Source organism: Culex pipiens, chromosome 2, assembly GCF_016801865.2.
Source record: "Culex pipiens pallens isolate TS chromosome 2, TS_CPP_V2, whole genome shotgun sequence".
NCBI classification, from domain to species: domain Eukaryota; kingdom Metazoa; phylum Arthropoda; class Insecta; order Diptera; family Culicidae; genus Culex; species Culex pipiens.
In genome coordinates, this window is record NC_068938.1 from 195,680,074 (window position 1) to 195,700,501 (window position 20,428).

Here is a 20,428-nt window from a genome sequence, read left to right on the forward strand (position 1 = left end):
TGGTAAATAGCCTGGAAGGCCGCGATTGTTCCAAGGAAAAAAGAGTCGCGTTGGGCACGGAGGTCAGATGGGCCTGCCGTGGTAAATAGCCTGGAAGGCCGCGATTGGAGGAACATTTTGTCGCGTTGGGCACGGTGGGTCAGATTGGCCCGCCGTGGTAAATAGCCTGGAAGGCCGCGATTGTTTCAAAGAAAAAAGAGTCGCGTTGGGCACGGAGGTCTGATGGGCCTGCCGTGGGAAATAGCCTGGAAGGCCGCGATTGGAGGAACATTTTGTCGCGTTGGGCACGGTGGGTCAGATTGGCCCGCCGTGGTAAATAGCCTGGAAGGCCGCGATTGTTCCAAGGAAAAAAGAGTCGCGTTGGGCACGGAGGTCAGATGGGCCTGCCGTGGTAAATAGCCTGGAAGGCCGCGGTTGGTGGAACTTTTTGTCGCGTTGGGCACGGTGGGTCAGATTGGCCCGCCGTGGTAAATAGCCTGGAAGGCCGCGATTGTTCCAAGGAAAAAAGAGTCGCGTTGGGCACGGTGGGTCAGATTGGTCCGCCGTGGTAAATAGCCTGGAAGGCCGCGATTGTTCCAAGGAAAAAAGAGTCGCGTTGGGCACGGTGGGTCAGATTGGTCCGCCGTGGTAAATAGCCTGGAAGGCCGCGATTGTTCCAAGGAAAAAAGAGTCGCGTTGGGCACGGAGGTCAGATGGGCCTGCCGTGGTAAATAGCCTGGAAGGCCGCGATTGGAGGAACATTTTGTCGCGTTGGGCACGGTGGGTCAGATTGGCCCGCCGTGGTAAATAGCCTGGAAGGCCGCGATTGTTCCAAAGAAAAAAGAGTCGCGTTGGGCACGGAGGTCAGATGGGCCTGCCGTGGGAAATAGCCTGGAAGGCCGCGATTGGTGGAACTTTTTGTCGCGTTGGGCACGGTGGGTCAGATGGGCCTGCCGTGGGAAATAGCCTGGAAGGCCGCGATTGGAGGAACATTTTGTCGCGTTGGGCACGGTGGGTCAGATTGACCCGCCGTGGTAAATAGCCTGGAAGGCCGCGATTGTTCCAAGTAAAAATGATCGTGTTGTACGGTGGTTCGGTTTGTCGCGGTAAAAGTCTGAAAAGCCGCTATTGCTGTTACTCAATCAGAAAATGGTGATCCAGACTGACTCACTGTGGTTGAAAGGCTAAGGCAGCATTGTTGATAATTGAGACGGGTTTGTGAATAAGGCTTTATTGTCACGAATGTTCTTTTGACGAATTGTGAGCAAAACTATAAACGGATGTACGTGAAATAATGATCTTTCTTTTGAACGTAAGTGTCGACTAGAAGATAGTGAGAAATTGTGTATCAAATTTAAGTGCAAGAAATGCCAAATTAAAAAAAAACCAAAAACAATGTTTGAGGGCCGATGTTCTATTGAGGAAAGTGTTGTGTGAGTGATGAGAACAAATATCATAAAAGAAAAAAGGAAAAATATTTCTGGGCTTAGTTGTATAAAGAAGCTACTTTTTTAGAAAGAGAGAGAGAGAAAAAAAGAGAGAGAAAGAGATAGAGGTAGAGAGATAGATAGAAAGAGATAGAGAGAGAAACAGATAGAGAGCGAAAGATATAGAGAGAGATAGAGATAGAGAAAGAAAGAGATAGAGGGAGAAAGAGATAGAGAGACAAAGAGATAGAGAAAGGAAGAGATAGAGAGAGAAAGAGATAGAGAGAGAAAGAGATAGAGAGAGTTGTCTGATGATAATCATGGATGTATAACTCTTTAGAAATTTTTGGAGAAAATCGGATAGGTTTGAAAATTGCGACAACGAAATCTTTCATGATCTATCTGATTGGGCTAGCTCTAGAATTGTTCAAAGAGCTTTAAAGCTGAGTCGGGTAAACAGGTGACAGAGCGATGGACAAGCAGCTTAAGAGCAAGGCGATGGTGGACCTAAAGAAGTATGTGGATCGAAAAATAACTTAACTGGGTATTATGAAGCAGCTTCTATGCTCAATAAATTCTACCGTAACCTGCATTTATTGGATCGATTATGGCAATGGATACAAAGCATGAGGGGAAGTTGATAGTAGTCCATAGGGATGGACTGCAGGCGTAGTGTTCAGTCGTAGTTCAACGGTTTATTGATCGCAGTCTTCAAGGAAGATTTTTTTTTGTTTTTTCATGGAGAAGAGGAGAGATGTGTGGAGTGATAAACCCTGTTGCGGTGTTAGTGAACGCACTCCATTGAATCTAGTCCAATAAGCCCCTCGTACGCAGGGCTTGACGCAGCCATGCGCTGACAACGCATGGACGCAGCCACACGCACGGGTCAGTGACAGCTGGCAAAGCAGGTCCAGCTGTCAGGCTCTTTCCTCGTGTGACGCTCGGCCGGTTCGGATGCAAGTCCGCACTGGCCATCCTAGGCAGACGATTTCCTAGACGGAATCCGATTCCACACACAATGCAATCCCTTGGAACAAACTTTCAAGTAGGATGCTATCTGTTAAGAAGGGCCGCAGAGATTATTTTTAAAAATTGAATTGAAAATTCATTTTAAATCCTTTGCTGTTGTACTCAGACAAATAAGCTCACAAACTCACAAACAACTCAAAATGTTTGTATTTGTTTCATTGTTTGTCATAGTCTAATACCTGCTTTGGAATTTTCGAAATCTTCGAATTTACTTTCTTAGAATTTTAATATTAAAGATTTTTTTTGAATTTTAGAATTCTTAGAAAAACTAATTTAATTAAATTTTTAAATATTTTTGCTTCTGAATTTATTAGTCATTTGAAATTTTCGAGGGTGCGGCCGTGGGTTCGATCTGCTCCCAACGAGAAAGAAGAACACAGAAATTTGAAATGATTGAATATGAACGAAAAATCAAAGTCACTCAAGGCGGGGTTCGATCCCCCGTTCTTTGGATTGGTAAGCAAAAATGCTAACCACTTGGCCATGAAGACTTAGTGAGCTTGGACTGGAATTAGGAATATTGTTACAGAGAGCGAGTTGTGGCGCTACAACCACGGCAAATAGTGTCCAGGGCATTCGTGGAAATACAATGTCCCATCCCAGAGGGTCCCGGAGTAACAAACCTTCATAGCATGGTGCTCCCAAAGAATACAAGCAAATCTCGGAGCGTATGGTGGTGTCACAGAGAACAGATGTATATCATTGAACAAACAGCATTGAAAAACGTGTGTAAAAATTCAAACCAAAATACCACTGACGAACTGACGTGCCACCCCATACATATTTTTGAGAAAATTCTGACCGCAAATTCTCCAGCGAACACCAACTCCATCTACCTTCAGGTTCGCTGAACTAATTCTCTATCCCACACGTTTTTTCGATATTGCGACTATGCTTCAAATTGTAATCTGCGTCGTTTCAATAAAATCTGCGCTCAGAACGTTTTTGGAGTGCGCTATTCGTTTCGCTGAAAGCGCGTGCAAGTTTAAACTGACTTCAACAATACATTGCATGTAAACATTAGCTCGAAGCAAGAGGGAAGAGAAAAAATCGGATGACAGATTGTTCGCTAGAACAAAAAACGTCAAACAAGAAGAAGACAACTGCGGTCAAAAGTGGTTTGCTCGTGGCACGTCAGTTCGTCAGTGAAAATACGTTGAAAAGAGCTAGGGTGTGCACCATCCGTCTAGATAGCGCCACTTCCAAAATCATGATGGCCTACAGTAGCAGAACGTTGGACCATCTAATCACTGCATAAAACATTCCGTTCGAACGACATCAGACCAATGTCTGACTGTCCTTCATCAGAGGGTTGCAATTTAAAGCGCCAAAGAAGGTAAACAAAACGAAATCGGACATAACATGTGTAAAGGGACTATTTTAAGTTGTCGCTTGAAAAATCATTTTTGAATGAGTTTTCTGTTAGGTTTTCGGTAATGTTAATGCATTTTTGCAATATTTTTAGTCAACTGGAATTGGGTACTAAAGCCCTATGTAAATTTTTATGTTCAACGGTAAAAAACACGATTAAAAACCATTTCTGATCACTTTTTTTCATTTTAATGCAAAAAAAAAGTTGACAAGAAAACATTTTTTCGATGGATCAACTATGGTCCCCTTGGAACGAGCTGTCAAGAAGGAGCTTTTCTGTCAAGAAGGACCGCGAGGTTAATTTTTCAAAATTGATTTAAAAATCCATTTTAAACTCTTTGTGGTCGTACAAAGTGTCATTGTACTCAGAAAAATAAGCTTTATCGCTGTAAACAATAATATCAGCAATCTAAGCTTTATTTTAGGACCCAATTATACAGAAGTGAATTTTATATTTAAATGAGGTTAACATTTATTTTCTTTCGAAATTATTAAGCCTTTTTTATTGTTAAGTCAAGTATTCTCAGCCGCGACGGTGGCGCCGCCAAGCGTATCCTGCACACTCTTATTTCTTTGATGCAAGATTGTATGCAACGCATTTTTTTAGTGCAACATTGTTTACACACAAGTTAGAGCTTAGATGTACATCTGTTCTCTGTGGTGGTGTGTCCCCACGCTTCTTCCTCCCCTGTCGATTCACTTCATTTTACGACCCAATTTCTAGCCTAATTTCTAATTTTTAAAAATATTTTCCTGAGTTCAATAATTCTTTGTACGACCGCAAAGGATTTAAAATTGATTTTTTCCCTTCTTGACCGAAAGCTTCCTTTTTGACAGCTCGTTCCAACTCCAAGGGGCCCATAGATGATCCATCGTAAAATGTAAAAAAAGTGAACAAAAATTGTATTTGATTGTGTTTTTAAACGTTATAAATACTTAAACATTTAGATGGGGTTTCAGGACCCTATTTTATATGTACGGGAACCAAGGGGTTGACACATCGAATATTTTTATTCGAATCATTCCATTCATTCCAGAATTATTCCAGAATGATGGTGGAATGATTCCGTTTTCCAAAATTATTGCTAATTTTATTTTTGCGTGTTAGCGGTTTTCCATCTGTCAAACTGGGCGAAAAAGTAAACATCGTGTGTCGCTGAAAAATTTAATAGTTCGCGAACAATCAAAGCAAAATCCGGCCGGAAGCTATCAGAAACATGCACCCGGTGGTGCTGCTGAGCATGGCGAACCACCTTAGCCGGACGGGGAACATGGGCAACCGCATGGGTGCTGCTCGGCTGCTAACGGACCTAGGTCGCGCTGGACATGTATTCCTCGACCACGACTACCTGGGGACTTCGTACGGCATGATCAAGAAGGCAAGAAGAATCTGGCCGCTGCTCCGAGACTGAACTGGCCAAGAAGGGTTCTGCCGCTAAGAAGGGAGTGGCTGCTGCCGGAAGCGGTGCCGTTGCTGTAGGCTCCAACGGTGGCTGCAGCCAGAAAACAACCCCAAGTTCCCACGAAAATCGGTGCCAACACACTGGTGGTACTGATCTATCTGGGCGCCAACAAGAACCACGTCAAGGCCGCGGTCAAGAGGCTGTCAAAGTGTACAAATCACCAGTATTTTGGCCGGACGGCAAGAAAAAGGCACACGTACGGATGGCGCGCGGATACGACGAAGGTCTTCGAAGTTTGTTTTTTCTTTTTTTTACAAGTTAGATGGTTTTATCAACGATTTCTTTTTCAGGACTTGAACAAAACATCTCCGGCACGGCCGGCGTAACCTCCTCTGTAAAATAAAGTTCATCCAAAGTCAACATTTATTGCTTATAAAACTCAATTTATTCTCTTACAACATTGTACTCAGGGCAAACATGTGAACCACCTGGATAAAAAAGGCAGAGGAGAATTAAGACAATGATCGAGCAGCGCTCCATCGCGTCCGAGATCTTGGCCGTCTTGCTCGTCCCGGCCAACTCCTGCATCAGCGCGAAGATCTTGTCCGTCCAAAGTGTTTAAAGCGCTGTGAATAAAACAAGATTTTTAGATACCGCCGTAGCTTGAGTTATTAATACAAAACTTGGTGGTCTTCTGGTAGGTTTTGTTCAGCGAGTCCTTGGACATTTCCAGCAGACTAAGGGCCTTTGCACGACATCTTTGCCGACCTCGTCGGCCAAACGGAGCCTGGCAAGGGCGATCGGAGTCGCTAGATTCCCAGCAAGTTTCGGGTCGAGTCGTGGTTGTTGCTTGCCTCGTGGAAGCAGTTTGATGTACGCGTTGATGATGTACTCGGACGCCAGCTTTCCATGGCTGTGGACGAAGATGATGTGTTTGGCCAGACGAAGGTCGTTTTCGCGGTCCGGTTTGTCTTGAATGAGCCAGAGAAGATCGAAACGGGAAAGCAGACCGGCTGGCAGTTGGATATTCTGCTCGATGGTGCGACGTAGGTTCCAACAACCGTACGGCGTTCAGACAAGTCATGATGCCTGCTTTGGCGATAGAAATCTGTTGCAGTTCCATGACCTCGTGAATGGCAACTCGATCGGTATCGGCCATCGTGTCGAACTCGTCGATGCAGCAAATGCCCTGAACTTCGAGCATCATCTCGTCGGTCCCCGGATCCTTCATGACGGCGGCAATCAAGCCAACTCTAGAAGAACCACGGGCCCATTGTGTACTGATTACGAACCGCCAACCGATCGATGTAGTCTAACATCTGCGACTTGGCCTCACCGGGATCTCCCATCAGGCAGATCGACTCTACCAACCAGTAGCAACAGCACGTCCAAATGGCCGTAAATCTCCAACGCCAAACTGCTCGTAATTCGCGTGTAAAAGTCATCCTTGGTAAATTCGGCCAGTCCGTCCGGAGTCAGCTCGTTGCTCGTCTCGCCATCCTCTGACATGTTCAGACAGACGATCCGGTGTGCTTCCAGGAATATCTCATTCAGCAGTCCCGAAACCATGGCCGCCGGATTTGTTTTGAAATTTTGAAAGATTTGAAACAAAAGGCCGCCGGATTTGTTCTCCCGACAATCCTTCGACGGACAATCGATTGTTGGCATGAAGCTCATCCAGCTCACCGGTTGCTACTTCTCGGCATCACAACGGTCACACGTGGCCACCGTCATCGTGGGCTACACCTCTGTGCAATGGGTAACGATTCCTCGAACCGTGACCAACTTGCCGATGCTCTCCACTTTACCTCCCGGATCGAAACCGCCTTCGACGCGCTCGGTGCACTAAAGTAAAGTAAGGTAATGTAGTAGTAAATAAAGTAAAGCTTTCCCACCGGAGCCTGCGAGCGCACCTTCGTTTCGAGGTCCCGGAGTACAGCCACCACGTGTCGAGGGTGGTCCTCGACGGATTGGTTCACCCCGAGACAGCCCTCCGCCGAGACCGTCTTCTGGTGGAGATCGTCGTGATGGAGGTGATGACTGCGATAGTGGCTGGTTATACCTCCTCCACCCAGCTCGTTATAGGCTTGTTGTTTAAAACGTCCTCTTCCACCGGCAAATTCCGCTCGGTCCACTTCTTGGTGCTTGGTGTGCGATGGAAGGCGACCAGGTTTCAGTAGCAGCAAAAACATCTTCATCCGCCCCTGCAGTGATTTTGTTTCCTTTTCCGCAATGATTAGCTCCAGAACCGGCTCCGGAGCGAGTATAACCACCGAGCAGCTGATCGGCAACTGGGCGTCGGACACTTATGACGGAACCGGTTTAAAAAAAATTGCAAACCCGTTAGTTGCTTTTGGGAAAAAATACAGTAAAATGGAAACAAAATCCAATCACGCAAAAAATCTTGTTGTTTATGTTGCCGATGTTTTGACGTTTACACACTCATGAGGAAATACTCATGAAGTAGAACAATCATCCTCATCATTCCAATTATTCCGGAATGAACCTGGAATTATTCCAGAATGATCGAGTGTCAACCCCCTTGACGGGAACAGACCTAAAGTTTTTCGAATCAAAAATAATTTTTGATCAATCTGAAGTTCAATTCTATACTCGCATACGTAGCCCCTTAAATTTCTAAAGCTCACGTAAACAAACTAGACCACGTTCACGCCACGTCCATTCTGTCGGAGTACCTGGCAGCACTGCCCGCTCAAAACTCAAAACTTCCCAGAATCTCCACCGCAGCTCGCGTGACGCCACCATCGCGCGCGCCTGTCACTCTCGGGCTCCATGCAAAAAGTCAAAAAAAACGCGAAGCAAGGAAAATTTCTTGGTTAAACTCGCGCCCGTGTTTTTCCGCACTTTCCACGTTCCAAAAGCGGTCCAGCGGTGTGTGCGCGAAGGTGTATCCAGGCCGTCGACGGCGATGGTTGGTTGTTAGCTGGCTGGCCACACTCGGAGCAGATCCGGTAGGTTGGAACTTCTTGCGAAGGGGGTCGGCCGGTTCGCGTGCGGAATGCTTGAGAACTTTGGGGGGAAGAGGGGAAGTTTGGCGAAAAAGCAAGAGGGTGGTAGGGTGGGGGGATTCGCAGACTGCTGCGATGTCCACCACAAAAAGAATCATGGAGCGGATTGTTTTGCCTCGCTGTCAACATTTCGCAACTTGGCTGAAGATTTGAATAATTTTTTTGACATTATTTTGTAGATTCAACGAAGTAAGCAAGGAAAATTCGACTGAAAACATCAACAAAAGTTCAACGACGAAAGTGATCAACACCTTGAGAAGCACCTAAAAATCCGGGATGGAACCAGCAGGAGAGGTGGTTGGGTTGGCCAACGAGCTAGCTCGGGCGGTCAAGATTACGCTCGATCCGGCCGCGTCCCAGCAATCTCGCATGGATGCCTATGTGGCGTGTGAGAGGTGAGTGCTTTGAAGTAAACGACCTTGGTTAAGATTTAACATTTATGTCTTCTAGATTCAAGGAGGTTTCTCCGCTGTGCGCCCAGGCCGGTCTGTACCTGGTGATGGGCAACTACCCGTCGATCGTGCGCCACTTTGGCCTTCAGCTGATGGAGCACACGGTCAAGTTCAACTGGAACAGCATCTCGCAGCAGGAGAAGATCTTCATCAAGGAGAATGCGATGAAGCTGTTGGGTACCGGGGTTGGCGAGGCGCAGGACCAGACGGTGTCGCACATCAAGGATGGGCTGTCGCGGGTCATCGTCGAGATGATAAAGCGCGAGTGGCCCCAGCAGTGGACGACGCTGCTGGCGGAGTTGAGCGACGCCTGCTCGAAGGGATCCGCCCAGACGGAGTTGGTTCTGTTGGTGTTTTTGCGGCTGGTTGAGGACGTGGCGCTGCTGCAGACGATTGAGAGTAACCAGCGCCGGAAGGACATTTACCAGGCGTTGACGGTGAACATGTCGGAGATTTTCGACTTTTTCCTGAGGCTGATTGAGTTGCATGTTGGGGAGTTCCGGAACGCCACAGCCGTTGGGGACAAGAACAAGGCGCTGGGGCACAGTCGGGTTGTGCAGGTGGTGCTGCTGACGTTGACTGGGTTTGTGGAGTGGGTGTCAATCAACCATATAATGGCCGCGAACGGGAGGTTGCTGCAGATCTTGTGCATTTTGCTGATTGATGTGGAGTTTCAGCAACCGGCCGCCGAGTGTCTGCTGCAGATTGTGAACCGCAAGGGGCAGATCAAGGACCGCAAGCCACTGTTGCTGCTGTTTGACGAAGCTCCCGTGGGGCACTACTACCGGGCGGCGCTGCAGACGGAACGGTTCGGCAGTGAGCCGTACTATCAGTTCCTGAAGAAGCTCATCCAGGTGTTGAACGGGTTGGTGACTCAACTGACGGGATTGTGGGGAAAGGAAGATTGTCAAGTGTCTCGGCAGAGTTTCGCCACCTTCCTGGAGACGATCCTGACCTTTACGCGCCACTCGAGCTACACGCTGTCCCACTCGGCTGCCCTCGCCTGGATGGCCCTGCTCAAGCACGAGCAAATTGCCCGCGATCCACTGCTGCTAGATTACATTCCCAAGATCATCGAGCTGTTTGGGCCGAAGATCATCAAACTGGCCTATCCGACGTCCCGTCCGACGGAGATCACGATGCATCCGCAGACGTTCATCAGCTTGGACTACGACGGCGAAGAAGAATGGCTTGTGTTCTTCGCCCGCTGTCGGACCGACTTCCTGGAGATCTTCCGCCAGGCCACGTTGATCGCTCCGCTGGTGGCATTTTCCTACTGTGAACAGTGGCTCAACTCACGCCTCCAGAAGGCAGCACATTCCGAACGGAACCTACCGCCGTGCACGGTGACCGATCCGGTTTACCTCGAGTGGGACGCGTTGGTCAACGTGCTCGAGGGCGTCCTCTCGCGAATTCTCATGGTCACCGAGCGGCCGTCCGTCGCAGCCGGACTCCGTCTGCTCGAGGAATCCCTCAAGGTAGACTCCAACGACCCGCTGATCCAGTCCGTGCTGCTGTCCTGCATTTCTTCACTGTTTGTGTTCCTCAGCATGTCATCCTGCCAGATCACGGCGGCCAACTGCGTGGCCATGTCCGGCGTCCAGCTGCTGCCACGCGTCCTGGACAAGGTGTTCCAAGCGTTGGTGTTCCAACTCCCGGGCGAAACCCGCCAAACCCGCTCCGTATCCGTAAAGAACCTCCGACGACACGCGGCCTCCCTCATGGTCAAAATAGCCCACAAATATCCACTCCTTCTGCTGCCCATCTTCGACCAGATCAACACTAGCGTAACGGCCCTCATCCGTCAACCGGACCAGCTGAGCAACGTAGAGCAGGTCACCCTGCTGGAAGCGCTCCTGCTAATCTCCAACCACTTTTGCGACTACGAACGCCAGAGCACGTTCGTCGCCGAAGTCACCCGCGACGGAGTGTCCCTCTGGATGCACCTCGCTCCGATCATCAAGAACGCACACACCTTCATCGACTTTGTCGGCCTCAACAAACCGCCCATCTCGCCGACCTCCGGCATCGCCGACCCGGCCAACATCAACCGCGGCCAGATCGTCTACGCGCTCAACCTCATCCTGGGCGTCATCAAGCGGTGCTCCTGGCCGGACGATCCGGATCGCTGCTCGCGCGGTGGCTTCGTCGTCGCCCTCACCGAGTCCGGCAATCCCATCTGCCGCAATCCGGCCACCTCGCACGTGGTCCCGCTCCTTTCGCACATTCTCTCGCTAATGCGAGTGCTCAACGAACTGTGGAAGCCGGACGCGATCGCCGCCATCGGCGAGTACTTCAAGAGTGCAAACGGCATGCAAGAGCACGAAAAGAAGCAACTGCTCGGGATCTCCCCCGCCCTTCAGGACCCGCTCGACCCTAGCGTGAAGAAGCCTCCAACGGCGTTGGACCGCATGCAGACGTTCCTGTCGCTGATCTTCGAGCACTGCTACCACATGATGGGATCGGCAGGACCCTCCCTCGGCCGGGATCTGTACGCCCTGCCGGGCATCGCCGACGCCATCATCGGAAGCATCCTGGCCTTCCTCGACAACGTGCCGGACTTTCGGCTGCGGACGATCGTGCGCGTGTTCCTGAAGCCGTTCGTGTACTCGTGCGCGCCCATCTTCCACGAGGTCGTCCTGCTGCCCATCTTTGCCCACTTTGCGCCATTCAGTGAGTTTGTTGTCATCTTCCCCCCTCCCCCTTTAATCTTGTAGCTAACTCTAACTCCGAATGCCTTAACAGTGCTCACAAGACTGACGGCCCGCTGGCAGTACATCACGGCGCTGTACGAGTCCGGCGAGCTTGGCGAGGACGTCAACGACACCCAGGAGGTCCTGGAGGACATGCTGAACCGGACGCTCACCCGCGAGTACATCGAGGTGCTGAAGGTGGCCCTGGTGGGCAGTACGGTTGATCCGACCAACTCAAACGCCTCCAGCGAAGCCACCATGGACACGATGGACGACCAGAGCATGGATGGGCCACCGCAGGCGCTGTCGCGCGCCGCCCAGTCGGCGATGACCTCGGAGGTGATCAGCGATTTGGGCGCGAAGTTGCTGCGCAACCAGTACACCTGCACGCCCATCGTGATGACGGTGCTGAGGTGAGTCCAGAATTTTTTCGCGTCCGCATTCGAAGCTCAACTTGACAACTTGGCGACATAAGGTCGACAATTTTAATCCACATAAAATTTATAGAAACTTATTTATTTGAACAACAACAAAACCGTTTCCCCCTGGGCCTTGTAAAGTCAAGGGGCATGATTTGATCCTAGTGCATTAGTTAAAATTTGGGTATACATTCTTTTTTATAAGCACTATGGACACCACTTCATGCTACGAGAACTCGCTTTGGCGCAGCCCCAGGGCTTAAGCGTTGACCGATAAGCTGTCTTCGTGAACTAGGTAGTTCTCCGATAGTGAAAATATCACAATTGCACAAGACACCGCTGCTCCTGTGACTTTTTCACTATCACAATGTGGGATTTAGGTTGGGACTTCAGGATAGTACAATTGATTTGTTGCTTAGCATTAGCATTTAAAATAAACATGTATCCTTTCCAAATCTATTTGATGTTAAAGTTAGTTGCAATTGTTAAGTTAGAGTAATGCTGTCAATAAACTTTGATTGATGTAGAATACTAGGCATTCTTTTATGTCAAATTGTCCATAGAGTCTCGATCAATCAATAATGTAATGATATCGGACAAAATTCGTTGATCTGTTGAACTAACGGTTTTCGGATTATGGTTGTATTGACCATTGTTGCGAAACGAGGAACTACGGATCTTTTGACGTAAATGGTCATTTCTTTTTAAATTCGCGATTTCTATCCTATTTGTATATCAGTTCACAAATTTTTATTGTTTTTTGATAGAAGTAGTACTGCAACAGTTAAAGGAACGTTTAGTTTTGAACATTAAGTTTAGAAGATTTTAGTTTAAAATTAAGATTTTCAATCCAAAGTAGTTAGCAAATGAATATTTGGACTTAAATGAATAATTGAATAAGTTGGACTTATGAATAACACACAACTGTGCATTTATTCTAGAGTCAGATCCATACAGCGTCAGTGTTTATTTGGTCGAAGTGTACTAATTCATTGGCAGATCTGATTCTAGTTGTAATGTACGACAAGACTACTGACGGACGTGACAGGACGAGGGCCCAGTTTAGAGGTTTCAACATCAACGATGTGCGGCTGGACCACCCTCCCAAAAAAAAAAAAAAAAAAAAAAAAAAAAAAAAAAAAAAAAAAAAAAAAAAAAAAAAAAAAACAACAACAACAACAAAACCGTTTCCAAACCTATATTTTATAACTTCCTTTGAAGTCATCCCAAAAACCAAGCATAAAGTAAACCAAACTGAAATCTTTTCTGTGCTCAAATTAATGCCCGAATACACAATAATTCGATTATTTAACACAAGCCTTACCCGACAAACTTCGTTCTGTCTTTTTTCGTTTGTTGACGTTTTTTGATTTTTTGCTTATTCAGCCTCCTGTGATCAAAATATGATTTTACGTAACTTTCTCCATACAATTTACCTATGCTCCGGAATCGGTTCCAGAGTGGCCAAAGTGTCAATAAGTTAGCGTAAGAACCTTCCTTGGACTTATACGAACCCAACGCAACAAAGAGCACCTCGATCCGACGTTCCGTGTTGAATTGATTCGCGTTCGAACAAAACCGTCGAAATTTTTTATATATATATATATATATACAAGCCTTACCCGACAAACTTCGTTCTGCCTTTTTTTTCGTTTGTTGACGTTTCTTGCTTTTTTGCTTATACAGCCTCCTGTGATCAAAATATGATTTTACGTAACATTCTCCATACAATTTGCCGATGCTCCGGAATCGGTTCCAGAGTGGCCTTAGTGTCAATTAGTTAGCGTAAGAACCTTCCTTGGACTTATACGAACCCAACGCAACAAAGAGCACCTCGATCCGACGTTCCGTGTTGAATTGATTCGCGTTCGAACAAAACCGTCGAAATTTTTTATATATATAGATAAGATAGAAGAAGATCAAAACATAGAGTATTTAACCCAACAACTTCTGAACGTTACGGGACATTTCGAGCCAAACTTTTCATTGGAGCACAAAATCAAAAACCGCGATTCGAGAAAATCGGTGGCAAAAAGTGGACAACTTGTTTCAATTCCTATTTAAAAAGAAAGCTTGACTGGTGGTATTTTTACTGATGATACGATAAAACACATCATTATCCTCAACTCTGCTTTAATGCTTCTTAATTTATGTTGATTTTCGCAATACAAATTTTTTTGCCTAATGTTGTTTCGCCGAATGTAAAGAATGATTCTGTAGTTAAATTTTCGTGAGTTTTTACATTTCGACGCCAACATTTCAAAAAGCATCATGTACAAACCATGTGTTTTGAGAAAAACGCATTTGAATGTTGAGCATCATTTTTCAATTCCCATTTTAAAATAAAAGCAATAGAAGATGTTCTAATGATAACAAACGACGAAAAACGTTGCTTTTATTGATACTTGATCATCCATATTCAATAAAACATGATTTCCGGCTCTATATTTAAGAAAAACAAACATAACTTCTTTTAAAATCATCAACGTCTATACTGCCCATGTTCGCATAAATGTCCCATATGCAAAAACAGCAAGCTGAGAAAAACGCATTTGAAGTTTGTCCCATACATAAGGCTACGTGTTAAGTTTTCACGAAAAAACTGGATTTCCTCCTGATTTCTAGAACAAAGTACTGGATGTTATAACCTCTTTTGAAAGAGCACACAATTTTGAACCAAACTGCATCAATAACTCGAAATCGATGAAAATGCATATGGGACATTTATGCGATCAGGGGCAGTATATCACCCTGCTGTCATTGAAGGGGAAGCTTTGTTATGGTTCGCTTTTCGTCGGCAAATGTACATGGCGCTTTGTTCATGATGCTTTTTTTTCGCCACGAGGTTCATGTAGTCTTTTGTTTGACAGGTTGACAGGGCTATATAAACAGGGACTGCTGATGGCAGAGATTTTGTTTATGTTACTTTATTTAAAATCATGATTAAACAGACTTTACTGAAGTAACTTTTGCTCATTTTTGGTGGAGAGGTAGCTTATTAGGAGTACTTTAAGAATATGCAATAACCCAGAAAGTGTAAAAATGTACATGATGCCTTTTGAAATGTTACCGTCGAATTCTCGAGTTTTTTTTTAAGAAGGTCCTAGAAACAAAAATTTGATTTTTTGCTTATTGGGTGTTTTTAAAACCGCCGAAAATCTGTAACTTTTGAAGGAATATTATGATTCTGATTCAGAAAAAAACCGATACTCAGAAAAAAAATTGCCGATTTTTTAATTAACTTTATTTCATTAAAGCTCGATTTTCCAAAATCCGTATTTTTTTTCTCAACATTTTTTGATATGTTTTAGGGTACCAAAACTCGCAACTTTTGAGCCATAGAGAAGTATATGCAGTCAAAAATTTTGCCGCCGGGTTTGTGATTTTTGGGTAAAATAGAAATTTCATACATAAAATTTGTTTGACTTTTTTTCAGTAAATTTGAAATTGCAATCGAAAAATACTTTGCAGATTTTGTGATAGTACCTCGTTTTCAAGATATAGCCACCGGAAGTAAGATTTCAGTGAAATATTTCTAGATAATTTTTTTTTTTTTTGAATAAATCGTATAAACATATACAAGAAAATAGTTTAAAGGACTTCTTTAAAAAAAAAAAAAACGAAAAAATCTAGATTTGAAGTTTTTTGATTTTTAAAAATAGTGACCATGCGTGAACATTTCTGATTTTTTTTAAAAGTTCTGAAAATTAGCTATAAAATTGTTTAAGAAACATTGAAGATTGGGCCTCTGAGCAGCTTACAGGAAAATTGTAGTTTTTAAGACGCACCCCAACAACCCTCCTTTTTCTAATGCCGATGTTTCAGCAACTAAGGGTGTGTTCTCATAACTCCTGAATTCACGTCGTTGAATTTACGTTACCGGTTCATCTGTAGACGTAAATATTTTTTCGCCAATTCACGCATGTTTTTCATGCAAAATCTTTGTAAACATGCTTGCTCACTTTAAAAAAGATATTTGAAGTTGTTTTTGTAAGGATTTTCCCGGAAAATCTTGAAAATTTCCACCTCAAACTTTCCAGGTGGAAGAACCGTTTCAGGGCTAAATACGTCTTTCACTTGAATTGACGTCGTGACGTGAATGATTTAACGTCGGACGTATATTGCATGCAAGTCTCCATTATGGAAGTCGCAAATATAGTTTGCCATAAAAAATAGAGTTAAACGACTTAAGCATAATTTTTCATATCAAATCATCTGCAAATGTAGATAAGTTGAAATCAACAAGTAGGTGATTTGCATATAAAAATCAATATAGCAGGGGTGTCCAACCTTTGGTTAAGCGATAGTTTTTTTTTAAATGAAAATACACAAACTAACATATGTTTGGACTGAATTCAGGAAATTTTAACAAATGTTTTAGTGCAATGCAAATCGGTATACCGTCAACTGGGGCGAATCGGGACTACTGTCTAAATAGGGACAACACGTTTTAGAGCACTTGAAAACTTTATATTTGAGAATGAATGAACACATTTTGTTGCTCTGGATCTGGTCTAACCGAAACCACTTAAAAAAGCAAAATATTAGGCTGCATCATTGCTAAAACTGTCCCAATTCGCCCCATGTGACCCGATTCGGGGTGGATTTTCTATTAACAAAAGAGAATATTTTCACACAATTTTAAAATATAGATCATCGGTAAATGAAACATAGTAATTTTGAAAAATAAATGCATAACTTTTACCGTCCTTGGAGCAAATTTTTAAAGCTGTTTCGGCTACCTTTTTGGTAAAAAATTTTCGCCTTTGTATTAAAAATTGATGAAATATAATAAATATATGCCTTTTAAATTTCAAAAAGCTTAACACGATCGTCTCAGAACTCATAACTACCAAAGTGTTAAAAATGAAAATATATTTATCAATTATTTAACTTAGCTCTGTGCAATTGTGCAATCAAATACATACTGACTTTACTCTGAACCTATGCATCATCTTAAAAACACATTCATTTATACAAAAAAAAAAATGTAAATCAACTGAAAAAGGAGCTCGGATAACAAAAATGCCTTTTAGAAAAAAAAAAAACTCGTTGACGGGGAAATTAATGTAAAATTCGGTCTAACCTAGAGTTCCTTGATACTAACTAGCTTCAGTTTGGCATAAAACACCTAAACGCAAATTGAGCAGTCGCAATAATACCCTAAACACCCGAATCAGTAAAATTGTTAATTTTTATATTTGGCTTTAAAAATATAAGTCATTTTCAAAATTTATTCCAGAGTTTCGTCGTTTTCTAAAGTTAAGCCTTTACAAAAAATGTGCGGTCACTGCCATCTGGCGGGGTTTTCCAGTATAAAAAACGTTAGCGGTTTACTTTTTCCGAAGACACAAACCAATCGGTTCGACGTTAATTCAAAGACGTCTTTTGCGAATTTACGTCAATTCTGGAGTTATGAGAACACACCCTAATGGTCCGATTTTCATTGTTAAAAAATGAAACAATCGTGAAATTTTCCGATCATTTCAAAAACAATTTTTTTTTTTGGATCAAGACTAACATTTCAAAATGGCCAAATATTCTATATTACGCACAAATTCTTCCGTGTACATCTTTTTTTCTGAATAGTCCTCATCAGTACCTACAACATGGCCGAAGACACCAAATTTGAGTAGAATATTCCTTTCTAAAGTTACAGATTTTCGAATATTTTCGAACCATTTTTGTATGGACAGCTGCCAAAATTGTATGGAGACTTGTATGGGTGAACCAATGACACTAAATGGCTTCGTTGGTCATAGGGAAGGCCCCCACAAAGTTTGAGCCAAATAAAAAAATACAAATAAAATCCATTTCCGGTTTTGGTAGAGAATTGCTCATGTAAAAATTAATTAAAATTCTGAGCACTAGACTATTGGCTCGTCCAGCCCAGAGAAAGTTTTACGGGCCGGCTAAGTGATTCAAGGGACGAAGACTTGTTCCGGAATCGTGGTCTCCAGTGTCGGGATGCAGCGGTGTTGCGGAGGCTTACAATGGATCTTTGACTTTTTGCCGGACGGATGTTGGACAACCAGCGGGCGTTGCTGGATACGTTGCGGACAGGCATCTTCAGTACCCGCTGATCCTGCGCTGCCGAGAGGGGCCCCTTCATGGCGATGAAGGCCAGCGGTCTGAGGGTTATCGTCCTCTACGGTCCTCATATGGGGAGGTGACAGACAGCGGCGGAGGGAAGCTGCCTGGGATTCATGCTACCGATCAGTACGATCAATACGAGATGGACGAGTGCTCGGAGTTTCGTCGATGGAGAGGATGATTCGTTACCCTTCGCTACCCTGGAGCTTGAACGATGTACCAATGCCATTTAATACATGTAATCATTTCTAATAAAGTCTTGTAAAAATATGTTCTTTCGGTTCTAGCACCAATAGGGAAATAACTGTTTTTACTGAAAAATGTAAAGGATTCTTTCGTCTACGAAGTATTGGTTTTAGCCAGAACTCTGTTAATTTTATAGCCAATTCATGGTACCGTTTACGGACTCAGCGAACACATGTTAAGGTGGCTGATAGAATTATGCCCTCGAACTCGTTAGAAACAAAATAACCTGTCAAAAAAATGTCTAAAGTTCCAACTACGAGAATCGAGCCAGGAACCTTTAGCAGACCATCTCAATGACCTACTGCCTCGGCTACCACAGCTTGGTGACTAGACTGTGGTCAGAAGTCAATGCATTACACTTGTTTTGTTTTGATGGTGTGATGGAAAATCAGTTTGCCAACTGTGATGAAAATTTTCCCGCAGCACTCTACTGAGGTGCAAAGTGCGCAAAGTTGACAGTTCTCAGTCCTGCAAAGCAGTGTGATGAAAAAATCTAGGCCTAACACGATTGACACAAAACTCTAGAAATTGCTGCAAGGCGCAATATTTCCAAACCTACATTTCTAACTCTTTTCTCCTCGAACAGCGTCCTATCGTGGAACGACAGCAACTCCAGCCTGAAGGCCACCCTCCTCAGCGGACCGGTTATTCGATTCCTCGCGTCCGAGCAACTCATCACGGATACGCTAGCCTCCAACATCATCATTGCCGTGCTGCAAGGTCTTCAACTCCACGGCCAGCATGAAGCTAACCAGGTTCGTCAAAACCCCTTTCAATCACCAACAAAGTTCCCCTCTAACAACGCTCTCTCCCCCACCCCACTAGGCCTCCCTCATCACGCTGGGCGTCCAGGCGTACGAGATCCTGCGGCCCAAGTTCCCCAACATCCTGGAGGTGATCCAGCAGATCCCCAACATTAGCGCCGCCGACATCCAGAAGCTGGACGAAAAAATCACCCTGACGGCCACCACCAAGGGCAACAAGATCGACAAGGCCAAGAAGGACCTGTTCAAGAAGATCACGTCGAACATTGTCGGACGCAGCGTTGGCCAGCATGGCAAGAAGGAGGTTCGGATCGTGAATTTGCCGCCGATCGCACAGGTGCCACGGAGCGCGTGCAGCAACCCGATGGACAACGGCCAGGACACGGGGCTGGCGCATCTGTTCGCCAGTCGGAGTTAGTGAACGAGCGCGAGTGGGACCCAGTTTAAGTTAAGTTTGCTTCATTATTTTAAAATCAGTTTTTTTTTGCACGCAAGAAAAAAGGAAGGTGTCAATCTGTTGCTTGTTGAACATTCGCGCCGCCGTCGTTTTTATTTTTTGCCACTTTCTTTGTCGCGTCGCGCCGCGACGCGAGTTTGCCGCTGTTTAGTTATTATTTATTGAAAACTCCAGATTTTGTGTATTTGAGTTGTACAAAACAAAGATGCAAACGCCGTGCGAAGATTTTGTATGAATTGTGTTAGAGGAGAAGAAGCAGATTGTTTGTTAATTTGTTCCCGAAGAGCAAAAGGAGAACAGCAGGACTCGATGACATTCACTAGGCATCACTAAATAAGTGGAATTTAGTACATGGTAGAATTATTATTACGATATACATTTACATTTGAAGCAGAGAGAAGAAAGAAACGATAGCGTTTCAGAGGAGAAGACAAATTGCCCGGGAAAAAGTACATCGTAGGAACAAAAAGTTGAAAAGTATGGAAATAAAACAATAATAATAATCACTATTATTATCAAATGAAATCAATTCAAACGTGTTTAAGTACTTTTTGATTAATATCACAGCTATTCTCGCAAAATCAAACTACCAGGTAACTTTTTAAATTTTCTGTATAGGGTATTAGGAACATACAAATTTGTTAACGTCGAATAACGTCTAACGTCTGCCGTTTCAAAAATAAAACTTGTCATATTGCAAACGCTTATATCTCCGTCCAGACAAAATCAATAAGCAATATTTATGCAGCATTCAAAACAAAATTTCATCATCAGTTTTCTATCATACTTTTAACAAGATCCGTTTGCGCTTCCCAAACACGGACGTGAACTTCAAGTACCTATCCACTTTGCTTAAAGATATCCGTTGCATTTGACATTAACTAAACTGACGTGAACAAAAATATAAATCGCAGAACAGAATTGTTATATTTTGTGAATATATGTATAGTTATATATTTTATAGCCTTCATTTACAAATCATTCCCTATTAAATATATCTGCCACTGCATTTATATCACCATCAATCCAAATACAATCTGATGCACATTTACAGTCGAGATTTATA

At 44.2% G+C, this 20,428-nt stretch overlaps 1 protein-coding gene and 1 pseudogene across 1 annotated transcript; one reads left to right on the forward strand and one right to left on the reverse strand.

The window, feature by feature from the left end:
• Positions 1-5,855: 5,855 nt before the first annotated feature.
• LOC120415838 (DNA replication licensing factor Mcm7-like) lies at positions 5,856-6,886 on the reverse strand (annotated as a pseudogene).
• Positions 6,887-7,979: 1,093 nt separating this feature from the next.
• On the forward strand, positions 7,980-19,891 carry LOC120415837 (exportin-5). The gene is made up of 6 exons (XM_039577474.2): positions 7,980-8,181; positions 8,418-8,633; positions 8,689-11,363; positions 11,436-11,796; positions 18,728-18,896; positions 18,967-19,891. The coding sequence occupies exons 2-6, from the start codon at positions 8,515-8,517 to the stop codon at positions 19,321-19,323; spliced, it is 3,681 nt and encodes a 1,226-aa protein (XP_039433408.1). The 5' UTR covers positions 7,980-8,181; positions 8,418-8,514; the 3' UTR covers positions 19,324-19,891.
• Positions 19,892-20,428: the final 537 nt, after the last annotated feature.